Source organism: Pantherophis guttatus, chromosome 2, assembly GCF_059756535.1.
Source record: "Pantherophis guttatus breed Tessera chromosome 2, ASM5975653v1, whole genome shotgun sequence".
Classification (NCBI taxonomy): Eukaryota; Metazoa; Chordata; class Lepidosauria; order Squamata; family Colubridae; genus Pantherophis; species Pantherophis guttatus.
The window spans coordinates 206,063,965-206,086,446 of record NC_142064.1 but is presented as its reverse complement, the minus strand read 5'-3'; the positions used below and the strand labels follow the sequence as shown (position 1 = coordinate 206,086,446).

At 37.4% G+C, this 22,482-nt stretch overlaps 2 protein-coding genes across 5 annotated transcripts in view; both read right to left on the bottom strand.

Annotated features, from left to right (window-relative positions):
* The window catches only part of KDM3B (lysine demethylase 3B), a 48,210-nt gene extending 43,732 nt beyond the window's left edge, over positions 1-4,478 (bottom strand). For 3 of the 4 annotated variants that reach the window (XM_060688453.2, XM_060688452.2, XM_060688454.2), the window contains exon 1: positions 4,107-4,478. In XM_060688453.2, coding sequence (XP_060544436.2) covers positions 4,107-4,277 — 171 coding nt within the window. In that variant the 5' untranslated portion in view covers positions 4,278-4,478. The remainder of the gene's footprint in view (positions 1-4,106) is intronic. The other variant, XM_060688450.2, reaches the window with a different exon arrangement.
* A 1,859-nt stretch (positions 4,479-6,337) lies between these two features.
* On the bottom strand, positions 6,338-21,933 carry LOC117679513 (C-terminal-binding protein 2). The gene is made up of 9 exons (XM_034441512.3): positions 21,551-21,933; positions 18,440-18,594; positions 17,766-17,910; positions 16,108-16,314; positions 14,435-14,649; positions 12,448-12,578; positions 12,207-12,334; positions 10,740-10,860; positions 6,338-10,643 (listed from the first exon to the last, which is right to left on the bottom strand). The coding sequence occupies exons 1-9, from the start codon at positions 21,597-21,599 to the stop codon at positions 10,478-10,480; spliced, it is 1,317 nt and encodes a 438-aa protein (XP_034297403.1). The 5' UTR covers positions 21,600-21,933; the 3' UTR covers positions 6,338-10,477.
* Between the last annotated feature and the right edge of the window lie 549 nt (positions 21,934-22,482).

Here is a 22,482-nt window from a genome sequence, read left to right as displayed (position 1 = left end):
GAAAATTCTTCAGTTCATAACATGACAGTCAAAATGGAAAGGAATTGATCTATAAGCATAACTGTTATTGTCATACTAGCTTTGTAAGTACAAAGTGATAATAAAAAGAACAGCTGTACTGAGATTAGTTTCTAATTTAACAGTCTTCTGATAGACGATTCAACCCCAAAACAAATCCTCTGCCTCAACATCTCTGAATTTTTGTCATTTGAATTTCCCCAACACAAGGTGTAATAGAAACTTTTACATTAAATGCTTTCACCTCGCACATGATTTTTAATAATCATGGATTCCTGTCATTTTCAATAATCATTTGTCTAAATTAAAAAGTCCCATTTACTGCATTTTCCTTCAATAATTACTCAACTGGATTTTTAATGCCATTTAACCCATAGTTTATATTTTTGTTACACCTTCCTAAGGTATAACAATCCTAACACATTTTAAACATTCTACATACATATTGTGGAAGTTTGCTGCTTTCTGAATGTGCTTTTATTTTCTACAATCATTACATATTGAGAAAATGTTTAAGTTGCTGTGTCTCTCATGGGAATCTAACATTAGGAAGCTAAATCATAAAAAAGTAAAGAGACAAACTAACTTTCCAGTCTTTGGATCATAAAAAATAATCACAGATATGTCACAATCCTTTTAAGATTTTTCCATTTCAGCCTTGCTCAATCTTCATACAAGCCAGTAAAACTATTTTAGCTTCCCAAAATACTCCCTGTGCACTTATTTGCAATTCATTTCTACAGTATACTTCAGTCCAGAATATTTTATTATAAAATTTATTCTAGTCATTTATACACTGTAATTCTAGTCCTCTGTCATTTACATTGTAAACATTTTCTACAGATCTTCAATATCCATTTCAAAAATATGACTTGATCTGGATAATTAAGTCAATTTACTTTTTTAAAATTCCCAGATTACATGTCCATAGTAAAAAGCCAAATCAAATGGCATTGTTCCATCTACCATTTCTTCATTATCCATCATGAAAAATGTCAACTACAGTATAATTCTATACTGAAATGCTCTCTTCATGGGGCTCCCCTTGAGCACTCGGAGGCTCCAACTGGTGCAGAATGCAGCCGTGCGGGTACTTATGGGGGCGACATGGCGCTCCCACGTGACACCTCTCCTGCGCGAGCTGCATTGGTTTCCAGTGGTCTTCCGGGTGCGCTTCAAGGTATTGGTTCTCATCTTCAAAGCGCTCCATGGCTTAGGGCCCGGTTATTTACGAGACCACCTTCTGCCACCAATAACCTCCCACCGGCCAATACGCTCCCACAGAGAGGGCCTCCTTAGGGTGCCGTCGGTCAGGCAATGTCGGCTGGCGACCCCCCGGGGAAGAGCCTTCTCTGTGGGGGCACCCACCCTCTGGAATGAGCTACCCCCAGGGATACGACTGATCCTGGACCTCCGGACCTTCCGCCGGGCCCTGAAGACTTTTTTATTTCAGCAAGCTGGGCTGGGTTAAAAAAATTTTAATTGGTGAATTTTATGGATAAGGGGTTTTAAATTGGGGGAAGCCAATAAATTTAATTTTGTTTTATAGTATTTTAATGTTTATATTGTATGTTTTTTAATTTTGGCTGTTCACCGCCCCGAGTCCTTCGGGAGAGGGGGCGGTATAAAAATTTAAATAAATAAATAAATAAATAAATAAATAAATAAATAAATAAATAAATAATTCTACAGTTATTAATTGAGAGACATCTGTAATCATATGATATGATAAACTAAAACATATATTTGCTTATGGCTTAGAGTTATGAGCAAATCCAGTTAAATTATCCAATATATAGGCTAATTATTAAAACAAACAATGGTTGATACAATGTATAAACTCTGACACCAACTACCAATTCTGTAATATATACTCTCCAATAACTACATTATTAGTAATAATAAATATAAATATAGAGATGCAGAGAAGAATTGCTACATAGTTCTTTGTGATTTTTTTTCTGACTATTTTTAAAAAACTTCAACCTAATGCTTCAGTATCACAAAAACCTCTAAAGTTCCCCAACAACTCTGTTATTTTCTTATTTTTCTTTTACTTACCTACACATTTTTATAAATCTTTTGAAACAAGTTCTAATTTTCAATCACTCAATCATAGTTCTTTCTTGAAAGGAAAATAAGTTGGGTAGGTCTACTGAAGCTTGCATTTCTTTTTAATGTACCTAAACGTCCTTTGAAAAATAGTCAACGAGGAAACTGCTAAGGTCAAGCAAGGACATATTGTGATGTACCCAATTCTGTTGAAAAATTTTGGAAGCAAGTTAAATCATGAAGGGGTGTGTGTGTCTCAGAGTATCAAGCAGATGATAAAACAAAACAAAGCTTCTGGGTTCATATAACTTTGCTCCAAAAATCCATAAATTTTTCTTTAGATGATGGACTGTTTTACACACACTACACTAAGAAAACAGCATGCTGACTCAGAAACAACTCCATGCATCTTTGTTTAAACTACTGTGTTGTGCGACTATGCCAATGGGTATAAAGCAGAGTACAGAGCTCAACTGCTGTAATAAATGGCTGAGACTACTTTATGGAAAAATGTTGATGTCAAATATGTAAATTGGAATTTTGGTTCATACCCATCTTCTACTTGTATTTACCTATGTCAGATTAAATACAAAAAAGAATATATGTAGCTCAGGGATCAACTCAGGGAGTTCTTGGTGCTCTATGAGTTTGGTCATTTATTTGCTTGCAGATATTTCATTACCCAACTAGGTAATATCATCAGTGCTATAGACGAGTTTGTTTCCTGATTATATATAGCAATTCCCCTGCCAGTGTTGATGGGGATATGATTTTCTCTTTAATGATTCATTTATTATTTTATTTTCTGCTTGATTGTCAGGTATCAATCCCACCTTCTCTGGGTATTGGTTGCTGGAGAAGAGTTATTCTGTATTCTGATCTTTTTGTTTCCTTCTTCAATAGACACACAGAGATAAACCACATTTGCACACCATTCAAAAAAGACAATAAAAAAGTAAGGAAACAAAAAGACCAGAACACTTCCTCTGCAGCAGCCAATACCCAGATAAGGAGGGATTAACATCAGACAAAAAGAAAACAATACCCTAATCAAGACACTACCAAGGAGAAAACCACACCCCCACCAACACTGGCAGGGCACTCACTAGCACTGATGTTACCTAGTTGGGTAAAGAAATGTCTGCAAGCAAATAACCAAATTCAGATAGCACCAAGATCTCCAGAAATTAAATATGTCATTTGAGGATGAAATCGAAACTATGTCTTGCATTTAACAATTAAAGTCAATTTATGTATGTATCCCATAACCAGGAAAACAGATACAAGCCCTACATGTCGTCCCCCCCAATAGTTTCACATGTGAGGTCTGCAGGTGAAGAATTCCATCAAAATATTTTGATTAACCCCCGGCCACCATCCCCCCATTATCCCAGATGCAATTTCCCATAATTCTGGAGACTTAGCAAAGTATACTTAAGTGGCAAAAAAAAAAAAAACACACCTAAAAATGACCGAAGTCTAAAAGATCCAACTAAAATTAGAAAAGTGTGATTTAAAAACAACAACATCGTACTCCAAACACACTGCAGCTAAACGGTGCCACCGTTTTCCAAAGGAATTTGCAAACCTACCAGCCAAACAAACTATTGCGAATATTCTTTTAATAAGCGATGTTCGCTTAACGAACGGATCCTCGCATTTTCACCTCAGGATTTGGGGATCCGAAGGCGATTTTTCGCCGAGAGGGAGAAGAAAAAAAACAAAAAAAAAACAACCACCCAAGGACTGCCGTAAACGCAGCACCTGAAATTCGAGATCGGTGGCCCAAGAGCGGCCTTACGCCAGAACCTACGGCTTCCACATAAGGAAGGGATCCCGGGTTATTTCGCGCAAAGGCGAAGAAAACGAAGAGAGACGCTTCCTCCTCATCTCCCCCCCCCCAAAAGAAAAAAAAAAGGGGGGGGGGTCAGCTCCTCCGCCATCCCTTCCTCCCCGGGGACACGACGGAGCCCAGGGGGGACACGAGCCCGCCAAGGGGACGAGCCCGGACGCCCTGCCCGCCCGAGGGCTCTTACCGCTAGATCCTGAGGGACGGCCCCGCTCATAGCCCGCACGGTCCCGCTCCTCCAGGCCCGGGAGGGCAGAGCAGGCCCAGGCTCCGAACCCGCCGCTTCTCCCTCGCCCGGACCTGCTACCAGCAACAGCAGGAGTCGCTTCCCCACCGGGGAGGCCGTCGCGTCTGCCATCCCTGCTGGGCAGAAGCCGCCTCCGCCGCGGTTCTCGACCTCAACAGCCTCCAGAGACACCGAGCGAGTCAGCGACAGCTCTCCCTCTGGGCCCCCCGAAACACTGCCCGCCCTGTTCCCGGCGTGCCCCGCGGCAGGCTCCGATTCATCCCGGCGTGCCCCGCGCCTGCCGAACCCTCCCCCGGCTCTGGGCTCCCAGAATGCAACGCGCGGAACTCCCTTTATTTATTTACTTTTGGGCTCCCGGCATGCAACGCTGACCTTTCCGTTCTTGGTAAAGCTTCGTTTGTTCCGCCGTTCCCCGCAGGAGGGCAGAGGGGATACTGCGTCGTACGCGGTTATATTTTAGATATATATATATATTTTACACACACATCCCTGGACAAGTTAAGCGTCTGGGCCGGGCCAGGACTGTGTGGGTATGGGGGTGTGTGGGTGTACGCATGTATATATGTATATGAAATTTATATTTGCTGATAAAGGGAGACTAGTATAGATCTATTTCAAACTATTTAGCTCTCGTGCTTCGACAGAAAAACACTATATAATTTATATATATGTATTTATGTATGTATATTATATATATATATATATGTTTTTCTTTCTTTTTCATAGGTTTTATGTGTATTTCTCTTTAGCCAGGTTCTAGCTACGTAAACCAAGATATAATGCAGCCCTAGTTCAGTGAAATCACAATTCACTAGTTTCTGGGCTTTTTTTCTGCTGGCTGCCAGCAGAAAAAAAGCCCAGAAACTAGTGAATTGTGATTTCACTGAACTAGGGCTGCATTATATCTTGGTTTACGTAGCTAGAACCTGGCTAAAGAGAAATACATACATACATACATACATTTATTATATTATATTATATTATATTATATTATATTATATTATATTATATTATATACACACACACATACAAATACACATACATATATACACACATACATATATATACACGCACATATACACATATATATATATACACACCCAGACGCTTAATTAGTCTAGCAGTATGTGTTACAATAACAGGCCACATGTTAATGGAAGAGCAGGAGTACAAACCACTCTATCAATTTTGTTCCCATGGAACTGGCGTTGGAAGGGCTATTACTTTGGTATTACTTTGGTACTATGGTAATAGAGCATCATAACAAATATCCATTGATAAGCTTTTCCTGTATGCTGATGTAGCGCATAATCAGGTGACTCAATTACATGTTATGACCAAATGATGTAGAAAATGTTAAAAAGGTGTGTTGCACACCTTTGAGTCAGTTGATTGCTGGCAACTGTCTGAACTAAGTCCCTGCAATTTTCTTGGCAGGATTTCAGAAATGATTTGCCCTTGCCTCCTTCCGAGGGCTGAGATAACTGATTCAAGGTCACCCACCTGCTTCATCCACAAGGCAGGACCAGAACTCACTGTCTCCTGGTTTCTAGCTTCATATCTTAACCACTACACCAATGTAGCTCAGATAATTACCGTGGGAAATAAGGGATAGGAAGACAGTAGCCTCCACATTTTTAAAGCAGGAAGACCACCATAGTGTTTTATGTGTTTTACTAAACTAAAGATTGAGATTATGGCTGTAGCTGTTCAAACTTCATTTTTATGTTCTCAAAAATGTGTAAAAATCTCCTTTTTCCAGATTATATAAATAATCTTTTAGGATAGTAAAGCATTTTCTTTGTGAAAAACTGTTACTTCTTTTATTTACGTTATTACAGCTATAGTCTTTACCATTCCTTTTGGAACAGAAGCTCAGCTTTCTGTAACAAATTGTGGAAGATGTGGCATTTAAAGGGAGAGGTTTGTGTACTTAAATGTTTGCAGTCATCTACATCTTACCATTAATTATTCTGGAACCTTCATCAACGGCACTTTCATTATAGCAGGTTTATTTTACATCATCACCCATCTTTAAGTTTACTAGCTTTTTTATTTTAAGGAAAAGGAGATTTACACCTGCACAATTAGATAATAAGGCAACACTTAAAGATACTACATTCCATCAATATTAGTCAAGGCAGCCACACACTTAAATGAGAAGACCCACATAACCGTAAACGAAATATTTATTAAAATATATTCAAGAAACTGTCAAACTTCTAACAAAAGCCAAGAGGGAATTGAAAGGAGAAAAATCTGTACAGGAAACATTGGAAATGCTTTTACATGCCTTATTAAGTTTCACAGTTTAGTTATTGTCTACAAAAATATATTTCTGAAACTCTTGAGTCCTCTATAAAAAGAAGCTGGCCAGCAACAGCAAATCTGACAAGCAGAATATTCCATAGGACAGAGTGAACTCCTCTTGCAGATTAACCTTGGCATGACCCAGAGTACTCCTGTCTTAATAACGTTATGAAAAGACATTCTTTGGGATTAAGCTCCACATTAATTTTGAAGGAAGATTTAAAATGAATTTTCATTCTAATTTACTTCCTTAGCATGCATAAAATTTGGAGCTTGGAGCTGTATGTCTAAACACATTAAGGAGTTGCTGAATAATGTTTGGTACCAGGAGGAAAATTTAGTATATATGTCCACTTTTACCCATTTTTGTGGTAAATGTTCTAAGAAACAAAAACATCATAATGTGCAACTGGAGCACTTTATAATCAGACCTAGCCTGTCCTGCCTTCTAGAACAGAAGTTTGATTAGCTAAAGTCTAAAACCTGATATGAATTCATATTTAATGCTACTCTGGTAAGCTCAAAATTTCTAAATTCCCAAATATTGGTTTCAGTAATACTGGCTATTTTTGAGGATTTAAGATTTAAATCATTTTCCACCAGCAATAGGAGACAGTTGCAACTCTTCTACTGTTAATATTTTTCTAGTATGCCAAATAGCATATTTTCTAATCAAAACAAATATCTCGCTGTAAACCAGCTGAGATCCTCCCAGTTTTTCTCTGGAGGTTTTATCTTATAAATCTTTAGAGGTATCCATGTGTAAAAAATATTTTGCTTACTAATGTAGGCTGCCACTATGAAGTGAGTGTATCTTGCACTATTCCCTGAAACAGGCAAGATAGGAGACTCTGAGCAATCCCACAGCTTGGAACCTTGATCAGAAACCTTGAAAACAAAAGACAGCAACAGTCAGCAACAAAGCAGTTGCTGATAAACTCTACTAGAAACACAATATGATTCTGGGGCTATCACTTCCAAAATCTCTACAGCTGGAACCAAAGGCATCTATGGGTGGAACAATAGAGGCAAATGACGAAATGTGCATTGCAATGTAAATGGAAGTACAAAAGCATGGGTCTTGGGTCACCATGTCATAACACAAAATTCCTTCCTTGTGGCATAATGATAGCAACTATAGACATCTGTAGCTGTAAGATTGAACCTATAGGTTCTCAGAATTTAAAACTGTAGCTATAAAGCTACAGTGATATATGGGTCGCAAGAGGCCAGTAAAATATACATCATTATCAAACTAAGAATATACAAAGGCTTATTTCCTCATCTCCAGGGCAGTATGTATTTGACATCATACAAGTATAGAATCTTTAGTATTAGAATTTAATATCCTGAGCATCCCAGCTTTCATTTTAAAGCATACAGTATTTATGCTTTTATGGTTGTAGCCAATAAACTTCATGTATTAACAACTAGTGAAGCTGAACTAAAAAAATAGCATTCTAGGGCTTCAATTATCTTTCACAGTTCTCTTTTTCCATGGCTACTATTTCCTACAATCTAATTTTCATTTCCCTCATCCTCCATTTTTATGCCTTCTCAGTTACAACAAAACATCTCAAATATGCCTGTTGGAAACAACTATGTCTTTTATGCTTTATAGATAATTTTTCCACTTCAATGCATGGAAAGTGAACATCGTACACACCATTAAATCTGAGCTAGGCTCTTACTAAACGAGAGAATATAATTTTTCAAGGGATGTTGCAAAAATATCTGCAAAGCTGCAGCATCACATGCTGTGATTCCTTTTGCCATCTTTACCTGTTCAAAGTTGTTCAAACAAAATTAATCCCAGTTTACATGTAGAATTGATGTTATCATGCTTCTAGTTTTTTAGAATGGGAAAGAAAAGTATAGAAAATTTATGAAGAGATGGGCAAGGGAGTGAGCCACCTCATCACCACTCCTGATTCTTCAACCATCTTAAAGGCTAGCATTAAATTATGCTTGCACCTCAATTCCAGTTTTTAATTGGTTAGAGATTTAGTACAAAGATTCAATAAAAAGCTGCATTTGTTGCTTTTGCCCTAAACAAAAATTCTCTGAAAGTTCACTGAAGAGTCACTGAAAGGCCCCCTATACTTAACTGTCACATATGTAGTACTAACTTGTTAATTTACCCCACCCCAGATACTGCTAAAAAAACCTGAGCATCCCAAGAGGTATTTGAATTTTAAGCACATAATCATAATCATCCGTGCCAATATAAAGCAACTATGTCTCCCAATTATCAGAGCTTACACTATATCAAACACTTCCAACTTACATTCTAACATAACACATATCAAGGAGTATGCCATCTCAAGCAAAAACAAAATCAGAATATGATCAATATAAAAATTAATTTGCTTTTCTCCATTAGTATCACTCATATTAAAGGGGATATGCACCTGCCAGTTAACCACTGACATTTAAGTCTGAAGAACAATCTGAAATTTGGGAATGTGCTAACCAATTATTAACTTTAAGTTGTAAGCACAGATTGAAGTGGGTGGGTATCTTACTTTATCTTTTTCCAGATTGCCTGACTGATAATTCTGTTTAAAAGACCCACCACAAAGCAAATCAAGACAACTCCTAGGAAAGAAGAATTGCCATTTTCCACTCCCCAAATTTATCTGTTAGCTGTATACTTAAGCAGATTGGTTAAAAAAACATAATTTTTCATGCTCAAAATTCCAAACAATGTAAAAATAATATATATGAACATTAATAAATATTTTGTTTCATGATGAAATATATGCTGTGTAGACAATATGCTAAGGAAAAAGCAATTTCCCCCCACCCCCCAAAATTATACTCTAGTACTGCCTCTATATAGGGTTTAAATGCCTCATTTAAAACACACTCAAGTTAGAAAACTGTCATAGAATAGAACAACTGCATCTTTCAGGAAGAATGTGCATAGCTAGTTGCAGGCTTGAGAATAAGATCTGTTGTTTGTTTGTTGCAAAACAAGGAATTCAGAGAAGAGTAGGAGTAAAAAAAAAAAATGAAGACTGGACACACACATCCCTAATACATTTCACACTAGACAAAATCAAAAGGGAAAAAATCCTAGCTTGGCCTTTGAAGCTATAAAGAGACGGGTCAAAGAAACTTCAATCCTAAATTAAATTCTAGGATTTTACCTTTTTTGCTGCTGCAATGTTTGTACTATTTGTACGCAGACATCCTGTAACATGAAGTCTTGAGCTCTAAAATTCCTCCTACTTTCCTGCGTGGAGCTGAGTCCTCATTCCCTGAGCTGGGCTCAAAATCTCAATTCAATCATCTTCCTGTAACCCACCAAGCATCTTAACTATTAAAACAATTCAACTGATTTTCTGTAAATGTTTTACGTACAAATTCCAGACAGAATTCCACATCCACTCTGTGTTTTTGTAATTATTTATCCATAGCCCTGGGAACAAATCATTCAACAACCACATCGTTAATGCAAGCAGGAAGGATTGAAGTAGTAAGTGCTCACAACTGAGCAAGAATTCTGCTTCTTTCTATCAAGCAATCCAGATGCACAGGTTCCCCCACCCTATCCCAATACAGTGTTTTTATTACTTGTACCTGAGACATAACTGATACGCAACCTAAGAAATCACATTAAAAACCACGCCAGTCATAGAAATCACTGGAATTCATGTGTTCATCCAGGTACTGTTCAGTTTGGTACTGTTTTCCTCTATATCATACATTGGAGGCAGGGGCATATGAATTTGCATGTTAAAACTAAGCATTATCAAAATAATGAAAAATCACTACTTCATTGCCCCAGGTAAAGAAAGAGATTCACCAAGAGATTTAAACTAAATTCATTATAAAAATACCTGTTTAAAGGCAAAAGCTAGAATTTGCCAATAATGAAATGCATTCTCCTGTCCGTTGAGGAAGCAGTCCAGGAGAGGAGGGGGTGTCACAATATGTCCTAAAAACAGGAGACTTTCCCTGTTTTATTTTAAGGGCTGAATAAGACAAGAGAGGTGCTACTGGTCAGTGGAGATTTCTCTGTCTGGCTCCAATTTGCTTGACTCTCCTGGAGAAGGAGTGTGTGGTGCAGAGTGAGACACAGAGGGAATGCTGTGAGCTACAATTCCCTCAACTGGTGGCTCCGGCAGCCCAGAGGTTCCTACTCCTACTACTGGAGGAAACCTGTCATAAGAAGAAAACATATGGTAATCGAAAGTCACTTTGATAAGCATTCCTTTTACAACTTCACTGCTAAAAATTCAGAGGTATGTATCTCACCTGTAAGCTGTAGCTCCATTAAGCTCTGGATGTACAGCTGCAGGATCAATGCTAGACCACTGAGCCGCTAAAAGCAAGTATTCCTTGTTAACACAGTTCCTCAAACCATCAGGTATGTGACCTATGTCAAAGTCCACAAATGAAGAGAAAGATTATGCCAACAACCATGCTTGTATATAAATATATATTCCAAAACATATCAAAAGTTCCTCTGACTACCTTGAACAAAGCAAAGAAAAAAATACACAGCAAATCATGCATACATGAATAATCTGAGTTTTCTCTGCAAAATCAGAGCCATAAAAATATGTGCCCTATTAGACCAATAATTGAAAACAACTGTCCAAATGATCATTGCCTATAAAGGCAGCAGCAAATTCAAAACTGGATACATACCTCTGGCTCATGAGTCTCCTTTTCCCCCTCTCTCCAGTAATTACACTTCTAATGTCCGGTAGAACAAGTAGAAGATTTTAGTAAAAAAAAAAAAGATATTATTGTGCCCAGGATGGGGGCTTACAACTAAAAAGGCAAGAATTCATTTTTCTCTCCAGATACCCTGTGAACTCTGCAAATTGTTTTCTGCATATATTTAAGCTTGACACTTAACTCTCCACAATTGTTTCAAAGGGATGGGATGGGATGGAGGGAGAGAGATATAGAATAGAAGAATATAGAAGAATGGACATGTCTCTCTATGAATGAAGTGTGTGAAATTAAAAATGATGCAGGCCTGCTCACTCTTGCTTTAATCCTACAGGTATGCAGCTCCTACTGTTACGCATGATTTAAAAGAAAAACCTTATAAATAAGTAATCTGAAGCTCAATAATTACATTGGACTTTGGAGATGTAGCTGATCAGCACAAGAAAATGCCATTGGGAAAAAGCTGAGTAGCCTAGAAGCTAAGCAGCATCAAGCCTGATTAGGATTTGGATGGGAGATTTTCAAGAAATATCCAGAGCTGTAAGTGAGTCTTGGGAATAAAGATATCCCAGATAGAAGATACTTTGGATCTCTTGTAAGAAAACCATGTGTCCAAAAAATTACCAAAAATCAAGCTTGACTCAAAGGAGTGCACTTTTATTCCTTCTGCCATTAATGATATGGAACAAAGCAATCTCCTGGTCATATACTTCAGATAAATGTTTTCCTACTGCCAATGGTAACAAGAAACAGCGATTTAGAACAGTCACTGAAAGGAAGACAAGGAAGACTATATATGCACATAAACAGATCTGAAAAACTTGAAAAAATGAAATATTCAGTCAAAACAAGGAATCAAAAAAGCAAAGTCCATATATACAATGACACTTAAAACACAATAGAATAGAGGAAGGTCAAGTTCTTTTTTTAAGTTCTTATTATTTGGTCACACACAAAACGGTGCGTAACCTGTTGCTATTACACAGTCCTAGTCCAGTGAAGTCATTTGGGAAGCAACTACAGAGCTGGTTTTTCAATTACCTGTGATGGCTCTTCGGATCTCCTTAGCCGCATCCTCTCTCGACTCAATAGAAGCCTGTTCACTGTACCAGGCTGTGTGAGGAGTACAAATCACATTGGGAGCATCTTTTAGGGGCCCATTAGCAAAACTGTGATGTAGAGAAACAGGCATGTTTTGGATTATGATCGCTGGTGGCTCTAAGATGCAGAGAGATATGTATCCTATTGAAAACTGACAAAGGCCTGATAATGTAATTGTTACCTGAAAGGTTCTGACTCATGCACATCAAGAGCAGCCCCTCTGATCCTCCCTTCCTTTAGGGCTTGAGCTAGGGCCTTCTCTTCAATCAGACCTCCACGAGCTGTATTCACTAGAAAGCAACCCTGACGCATCTATATAGCAAAATATAGAAAGGGCCACTGATATTAAATTATTGCACATAAACAGCAATATGAAAATGATCATTGTAAAACTCTAATGTATTTACTCATTTAATTCATTTGTGTCTTGCCTCTATACAAATGTCCCAGGTGATGTTGTATATACAGTAAATTAATCTGCCTTATCGAAACCTTGCTCCTATTTTTTCCAAACTAAAGGTGACTTATTTGAATAAAGCGTGTCAAGACAACTACATCAAATAGTAACAAACATGAATAAAACCTCCATAAATCCTAACACATTTGTTCCAATGGACATGCCAGTTTACAAATTTATTTTAAATAAAATATATACTACAGGCAGTCCCTGGGTTCAGAACAAGTTATGTTCCTAACTGTCTGTAACCCAAATTTTTATGTTAGGTCAGAACTCGTATTTACAAACAGACTGTCTATTACTAAAAATGATGGACAGCACTGTCCTTCCTTGGGCAGAGAAACTGCTGAAATTGCTCAGTTTTTAAAGAAATCACTAAAAACTTCAGTAAACAGGCTGTATATTAACAATGTGCAATTTCAGCAGTTCCTGAAAGTATTGCACAACTTCAATGGTTTGTCAGCTCAAGGAAGGAGAATGTTGTCTGCCATTTTTAATAATAGACAGCCCACTGGTATTTAGGGGTTGTCCTTAAGTCCATTGTTCTTAACCAAGGGACTGCCTGTGCCTCAAAAATACAAAGATTTGCATAAAATAAGTTTTCCCGCTGTTCCAAAAATGAAGATGGACAGGTACAGAGTGAATCATTTTGCATACAATAGATCCCAAAATATTTCAAGCTTTGTAACTCAGAATCAGCATCTTGAATTCGGCCCATTTAAGATGCCCATTTCAGATTCAGTATCATAGGATCTCTAATAGCTATACTTATCAGTGTCTCGATTGCTCCAGTTTAGACCAACTATACTTTCAGGATCATTTTCATGAATACCCAAAAATAAATGGGCTTATAGCAATCCATGTCAGAGGACTGGCAACTTCACACTAGCCAATACCGGAAAAGGGTATTCTCTGTTATTGAGACCACTTGTGTCTGTGATAAAACTGAATCAAGAAAGTCCCAAATGTGCACACCTTCTCTTTTAAGAGTACTGCATTCCCATTCATAATAGATTATCTACCCACTTTTTAGATCTGAAAATTATCTGCCAAAGATGTCTAATGACATCTGTCGTTAGAGTTAAGTTGAAATTTGTGCCCACATACAACCCACTATTGTCTTCAAAAATTTATCTAGCACCTGTATGAGAATTACATCTAGTACTCGGGCAATGAGCATAACACCCCACAGGTTGTGTGTTCTCTCTCCATTGCTCTTTTCTCTCTGTACCAATGACTGCACCTCAAGGTACCTTCTGTTAAAGTTATGAGGTTTGCAGATGATAGATCTGTTATTGGCCTCATTCGAGACAGTGATGTGTCTGCATATAGACAGGAGGTTGAACAACTGGCCCTATGGTGCAGTTGCAACAATCTGGAACTGAATATGCTTAAAACCTCGGGCCATCACTCTGCTGAAGACCTAATTCGCACAGTGCTGCCTATGTATATTTTCCCACACAGTATGGCTGTATTATTATTATTTATCCTTATTATCTTTCTTACTCCCCTCTCATTGATATTATTATTATGATTATCATTATTCTGTTGCTTTGCATGTACACTGAGAGCTTCTGCACTGGAGACAAATTCCTTACATGTCTAATCACACTTGACCAAATAAAGTATTTGATTCAATTCAATTGCTACATATAAACCTATGCATGGCATTACTTTCCTGAAATTTGCACAATGCCCCGCAAAGCTGTACCTGTTTAATGGTGAAGTCATTGATGAGATGATGATTATGCTCATTTAGACTGCAGTGTAATGTGATGCAATCACTGTGCATTAGGAGATCTTGCAAGGTGGCCATCCGCTGTAATCCCAAGGAACGCTCCACTCCATCAGGCAAATAAGGATCGTAAAAAATAATGTTGAAACCAAAGGGTTTTGCACGTAAGGCAACTGCTTGCCCAATTCGGCCTTTAAAAAAAAAAGAAAGAAAATATGGGACTCTTAAGTACAGTGTAAGGCATTGGTTGTATTCACACTTAATACTAAGACAGGATTGTTTTAGACAAAATAAACATAAACTGCCCAATGCTTAACTTGCTTTTCTCCAATTTTTTCTACCAATACGCTAGACATATCTCTAATATTCTAGTCATGGTAAAGGTGAGCTTTATATATTTGTAGGAATAATGGGATGTGTGTGTGTGACAGAGACAATTTACCTGAATGTTTGCGGTGGAGGAAGGCATATATTTAGAGATCTTTATCTCTTGGGATTGTATTTGATTTTTCTGAGATAAAATTGTTGCCTTTTTTAAATTTGTGCTTGTAAGTTTTTGGATTTCTATGGAACACAATTAAATTTTGCCTGTCTTTGAGGATTTCTGTTTATTGTGGATATACATTAATGAATGGGGAAATGTTTTGGGTTTTAATACAGAACTAAGCTACAATTCTATCACCTAGGAGAAGCCATGGTGTGAGATGCTAAGAACAACAGAGTTTCTATTACTGAGAAAAATAAAAGTACAGTAAATAGAAATAATAATTGTAGTCCAGTTTGGATGTGCAGCTATCCAGTTCTGAGAAATTGCTTTTAAAGTTGTCTAATGGTCCCAAGCAAATATGCAAAATAATCACATATTTATTTAACAACAATACAGTTATTAGGAGATAATAGCTAGTGTTCTCCTTTTCCACTTTAATGACAAAAGAACAACTTCAATTTAGAAAAAACACATGCATCAAACACAATACCTACTCACCAGAGATGTGCAAAATAAATTTGATTTGGAAAGAGAATATTCCATTCTTTAATCAGTTGTGAGTTGTGCACATCTCTACTATTTACTCTCTAGCTCTTTCAATTCAGTGTTCTCCTTCTGAAACTGAAGAATTCCAGTACTTGGGCATACCTGACACTCTTAGATATTAGTTATTAGTTTGTCTGATTATCTAAGCATTAGCACATTAAGAATTATGTTAAAATGGCTCCATAATCTTGGAAGAGCACGTTCAATAAAATAATTCAGGTGTGACAAATTTCTAATATAATATATAATATCTAATATCTAATATAAAATATAAATATAAAAAAACACATTTATTGGCCGCCCATCTTATCAAAGTATCAGAGTAACTTTGGGCTGCTTACAGTTACATAAAAACTAAAAGTTGAAAACAAATATTTGTTAAAATCAAATATTCAATCTTTCTCTCACCTGCAACAAACAGCTTTTCTAATTGTGGCTTTCAGAGTAAGCACAAATCCTAACTTTGCTACCAGGTTAAATGGAAAGCAATGGATTTCTTCGAATAATGAAAGTAGAAAAGTAACAGGCACGAGAGAGAAATACAAAAAACTGAAATGTTTGAATGTTTGGTCACACTAGAACATTATCCAAGCTACAGAAAGCACTAACTGCTTACCAAGGCCAATGATGCCCAAGGTCTCACCACGGATACGTACAGCACCACCAGCCACTTCTCTGATTTGCTCCATACTCGAGGCTCTGTTTCCTTCTCGCATGGCTTGGTGAAGCCATGTAACCCGACGATAAAGGTTCAGGATGTGGCAGAGGGTAGAATCAGCTGTTTCTTCTACAGAAGATGAAGGGATGTTGCATACTGCAATACCTAAGGAAATAGGAATACATAATACATTTTACTGACCTCCTGATATAATCTCAGCATTTTGTTATCAATCTGATCCCGTACTTGAATTTTATGTAGGCCAAGATAGGAAGCTTTTCTTTGCCTGCCAATTATATTCCCTTGGAAATAATCTATTGAGAATCACACACCATTAGTGAATAAGACGACTCGCTGCCTTCTTTTTCTTTTTTAAAATTTATTATATTTATTAAGTATTTTTTATAGAATAAAAGAGAATTCAAAGAAAAATGGAAAGTAAATTAAAAAGGAGAAAAAAATAAGGTTAAGAAATATGATTTCCAACTTTCTTTTCAACCATCTTGTAGTCTCTCCTCCTTTTAGATGTTATACAAGTTCCTCCAACCTCTCGTTCTTCTTTTCTTTAGTCCTACAGAATCTACTCTCTCCTGCTCTCTGTCTAACAGTTACTAAGAAAAGAGCAGGTAACTTTTATCAGATTGCAGGACTGATTATCTGCATCGGGCTGTTGGCTACATTACACTATTCAAATGGTAGGTTCGTTTAATTTCTTTTATCCTGGCAGATCTTCCTAGCCCTGCTTCTTGAAATTATTTTAATTGACTGAACTTGAAAGGATTTTTTATACTATCTATTGTAAAGTTACTTCTCACACAAAAGAATTGCTTCTCATCAAGCATACCATAATTTGGGAATATTATTATTCTGGCAAAATTCTCATTTCAAGAAAGTGTAAACTTGAAGCTCAAACAAACATTTGATTGGATCCCAATAATTCAGTACCATGAAAGGTGTATTGACTAGAAATCTGGACCTAAAGAAATCAAAAACTTCTTCAGATCAGCCTCTCAAATATTGAGACAACCTCACTTATGAAATGTTAAATTATACTTTTCTTTCTTCAGTTATATCAGATTGATTCAATTATCTGAATTTAATAATCCCAGTTTATCTGAATAATTTAGATCTCATTTCAATATATATTTGTTTAAAACAATAATATAAATCAGCACAAATTATCTGGAAATAAAAAGATTGTAAGACTGAAGAGTTACACTACTGCTTTCAAAAAAAAGAAAGCAACCAATCACTTGCTTGAAGAAACCATGTATAGTATAGACAATACATGGGCCCCATTTATATTTATGCAAAAGCATATCATATTTATGGGTTTCAAGCCATACTTTATGTTTTTAGCCAAGTAACTATTTTTCTATTTCCAATATAAGGATAATATCTTAAAACAATTAATATTCTTATGGAAACAATTTAAATTTATTTTTGAAATTTATCTTAGTAATAGGAAATATTCTACTTGCCTCTCAGAAATTTAATTTTTTTTAGTAAATTCAGTCCAAACCCCAGAACTGAATACAGAGGAAGGATGTACTCCTTACCCACCAACTCTCCAATATTCCTTTTTTTTTTTTTTTTTTGCACTGGGATCACCATACCTAATTCTGCAGCTGACTTGATATCCACATTGTCATAGCCACTGCCAATTCGCACAATGACCCGGAGAGCTTTGAATTTCTCCAGGTCCTGGCGCGACAAGGTAATGGTGTGGTACATCAGAGCCCCAACAGCTTCATTTAGAACCTAGAGGAAGACAGAACAACAGAATAATGCTTACTTCATAGCATTAGAACTAGTGATCTCAGGATTCCACAACCTCACTTATTATTCAGCATTCCACTTCTGATCGACGCTTTATTTGCTGTTCAATGAACTGCAAAGTACTCCAAGAAAGGAATGGAATGTGAAAGACAGAAAGAGAATATAATTGCTTCTACAAAAGGACAAACACCATCCCTCTTTTTTTCACGTCCTTTTAAATTCACAGAAAAGAGAAAAATAATTGTTCCTATCCCTTCCCACTGGCCTTTCATACTTAAGCAGAGTAGCAAAGTGCAATATGCATTTTCTGCAAAATTTGCTAGACAAAGGACCACCCCTTCTGAGTTCTTTTAAATTCCCATTGGTTTCCATAGAATTTGGTTCAAAATGAGGTGGAAAGCAACTACAAATAATGGCTAGCTCTCAAAGCAGAATTTATGAATTCTACAACCAATTCATTTTTCATTGGAAAGTGAAATTTCCCCCCTCCCCTTTTTAAAAAAACACTTACTTTTTCATGGATTTCCTGAGTTGATTGTGCATCACAGAAAGCCACTGTGGCAACATCTTTCAGGATAGGCATTTCTACAGTGCAATCCCTGCCATCAAGGAGGGCAACCAATGGACGAGCTGGCATTGGACCATTACCAATAGGAGGCCTTATGCCTACAACAGAAAATAGCATTATTCACCCACAAATAAAAATGAAAGGTATACTTCTACTAGTCCCATTGCAAATGAATTATGGCATCCCAATATGTTAAGTGTTGGGAAAAATTCAGGAACAGTATTAGATTATTGATAGAGAGCTTTTTATAAGTGCAAAAGACCTCAAATTCAAATTCTACCATTTTTCCAATAAGATTGGGAAAGATACCTCTTTTTTAACATATAATAATAACACTCAGTTATATATTACATGGTCAAGTATTGTCAATCATTTTACAGAACTGATTTACATTATATTGTACACACACACACACACACTCATAATTTATTTTTGTAAAATTTCATTCCTCATATCTTGTAACTTTATCTCGTAACACCCCTTCAGAATATTCAAAATATTTGATGGTCTAAGTTATACATTTTTGAAATTTGCAAAAGTAATAAAATGATAGCATAAATTATCTGACTGAGTTATGGGTCTGAGTTATCATAGGCCTACATTTGCTAAAGTCAGCTTTCAAAGAGGAACTTTTGATTTTTTTTAGCATTATTATTTCCACTCATATTATTGCCTTCATAAATAAGTATTTTATGCAGTAAAGAATATTTATCTTCATATTTTAAACAGAAAATTCCTGTCTGGAACGCTTGAGGGTTGCTTCAATCAGAACAGAAATTAGTAAACAAATAAGCCAATAACCTGATCAGTATAAGGGAGTACCCAGCAATGCTAGGTGCTCCCTTATACAAACAGAACAGTAATATGGAAGGTACTTACCCATATGTATTTGCAAATATTGACTAAGTTAATAATTCTAATGTATTTTTAACAATTGTGGGGAATGGAATAGTTGTGATCATGCAAACAAATCTTTTATCACCCTTTCAGTATTTTATGTGCTTTCAAACTTGAATAGCAAAAATCACCTAAAAACCACTTAAGAAATGGTTATTACATCTAAAAAGGAACTCAATTTGTTCTCTCCTAGCTAAGGAAATGATGAAAAACACAATAGAAATGCACAAATGTTTCAAGATACTATACTAGTCTTCCTAACAATGATATAACTGAAAAATGGAAATTGAGTCCATAGTTCTCATTAAGTTACAACATAGTGGTTTTGCTTTAGCAAGATGTGTGAGTGTAATGTAAAGTAAAATGATTATGAATTAGTAATCTATAAGCCTAACCAACTGTAACACTAACACTGATAATGTTATCCAGTTTGGTACTAAAACGTCTGCAAGAAAGCAACCAAGCTCAAAGGACACCAAGGACCTCGCAGTTCAAGCCTTAGCTAAAAATATTCTCTTGTATTGCTAGCCAATTGTATTTATGCAGTGAACCATGATTTAGCAAACCTTAGGTAAGTGTGATATGCTAACCCAACTAAATATATCCTAACAAGTTTATAGACAATTAATATAATTTGAGCCCCAAATAAAGTAAAAAAAAAACTCCTTCTAATCCCTAGCTATTAATGGAATAATTCTCAGAGCAAAAATCAAAAAGTTCTGGCTGGCCTTGTTAGCCAGACAGAAAACTATTGGGAAGCTAAGACACTTTGGCATGTTGCTTTTCTGTTCCAAACAAGCACCTAAAGAAGAAGGCATTCATTAGGCATAAAAGTCTGAAGCTAGAATCAGAAGAGCTTGCTCTTCTGGATGGAGGAACCTATATCTCCTTGTGTTCACTAATGGCTTTCTCTCAATATCGTAAGGGGCTAGTGTAATTGTCATCTTCTGTATGAAGTAAACACCACCAAATTGAGCAAAACTTAATGTCATATATCTATGTATCTATCATTGCCAGGCTCAAGGTTGACTCAGCCTTCCATCCTTCCAAGGTGGGTAAAATGAGGAACCAGATTGTTGGGGGCAATATGCTGACTCTGTAAACCGCTTAGAGAAGGCTGTAAAGCACTGTAAAGCGGTATATAAGTCTAAGTGCTATTGCTATTGCATAGCATCATTTAGGCTTCAATTCAAAATATATGCAACAATTGTTATATGCAACAATTTGCTTCCTTTAAATCATTTATTTTTCATTTACTTCTTCGGAGGCAATTTTATTAGCTTTTATCGTATTATTATTATTATTATTACGGGACGTGTGTGTGATGTTAAACAGCTTCATAATCTGCCCAGAAAATATCAGTTAGGTGCTGTAAAATATAAATACATTATATATAATATACGATTAAGTAATATCCCACAGAAATTTAAAAAAAAAAAAAACAGCTGGTCCTCAATTGCTACTACTTAATACAAGAAGGTGAAAGATAAAAGATACACACAATTCAAATGTGCTTTTTAGACAACAGAAAACTGGTTTAGATTAAAAGGCTGCACTTTTTTTTTTTGACGCATTTGCAAGAAACCAAAAGGTACACATTAATAGAGAAAAACATAGGTTTGTGCTTTTCAATGGCAAATAAACATCATCTATGATCTCTTTTGAAAGAGACACCTGGCATACTTGGCCACCTTAAAAGAAAACACCACTATTAGACGTTTCCTCCCCTTCTGTCAAGTGGGGGGACCTTAAGGCTATCCGGGTTCATGGGGTATCACAAGAGCTGAGATAGCTGTCTTCACCAAGGATACAGATCGCGGTTTTTAAAGTAAACGAGTCGGGACTGGCGGTGTAATCTGGGCATCTCAGTCTACGGGCAGGTCGGACCCGGCCATAACTCGAGGATCCCCATTTTTCAAAGGAAGGATTAGCTCACAACGCCTCACAGCAGAGGCAGGCGGGCGCCAATACTTCCACGAGCAGCCTTCTGTCACAACACCACGTGGGGAGAGAGATTCGGGGCACGAGGTCCGAATCGTCCGGCAGCTTCAGTTCGACATTTGGAGACTTCTTGCCGCCCGGTGCCCGCCATCCCTCCTTCCGAAGCTCAGGAAGTTTTGTTGTGTGTGTGTGTGTGTGTGTTGTTGTTTTTTTTACCTTCGCAAATGCGGTCCAGCCTCTGGCGCTTCACTTTGTGCCTGTCCATGGGACACACCGAAAACGGGCCTGGGGGCGACTCTGAGCAGGAGGCGGGAAGAAGAAAGCGAGAGCTACGGAAAGCCGAAACCTGACTGGGTGAGCGGAACACGCGAACTCGTCCCCCGCCGAGAACTGGCGGCGGAGGCGGCCTGGGCCTCCTAAGTCTGAGGGGAGGAGGGAGGGCGGGAAAGAGCCAGGCCGGGTGGCCCGATGAGCCGCAAGATCCCGCTGTCGCTGCCGCCTCCTCCTCCTCCTCCTCCTCCTCCTCCGGCTGTCTCTTCCCCGCCGCTGCCCTTCCCCCCCCTCCCCTCACCGGCCTCCGAAACGGAAACGGAAGGGCTGGGCTGAGGCCTCGGAAAACGAGATTTCCCGGCACAGGCCCGACGGGAGCGTATCGGCCTCTGCAACCATAGAGTCGCTTCTGAAAGTTTCCCACGCTTCCGGTCTGCTCTCGAGTCGTAATAAATGCGGATTCCGTGGGAAAATGATCGGCAATGTCTGGTGATGTCAGCACAGTATCAGCAATACCTTGTCTTCTGCTTTTCTTTCCCGCGTTTAATTTTTGTGGGTGACTGATAAACTATATAAGGTTGAAAAATATTAATAGGGCTCCAGGGCTTAAGAGAGCTGTGTCAAGTAAGAGGAAATTTTGAACTTAACTGGATTTATGCATAATAATCCTGTAAGAGCATAAGTGGTTTACCCCCCTCTAATTAAATAAAATGTATAATATACATTTCATGCAAAAGTGTATTAAAATACATTTTTGTCTTCATTCCTTTTCTTTCAATAATGAAACCACAGGTTTTGAGAGATAACATACAGCATCATTCAAAAACTGTTCTCATGTACATTTTTGTATGTCTGGCAAACAGGAAAATGTTAATTCT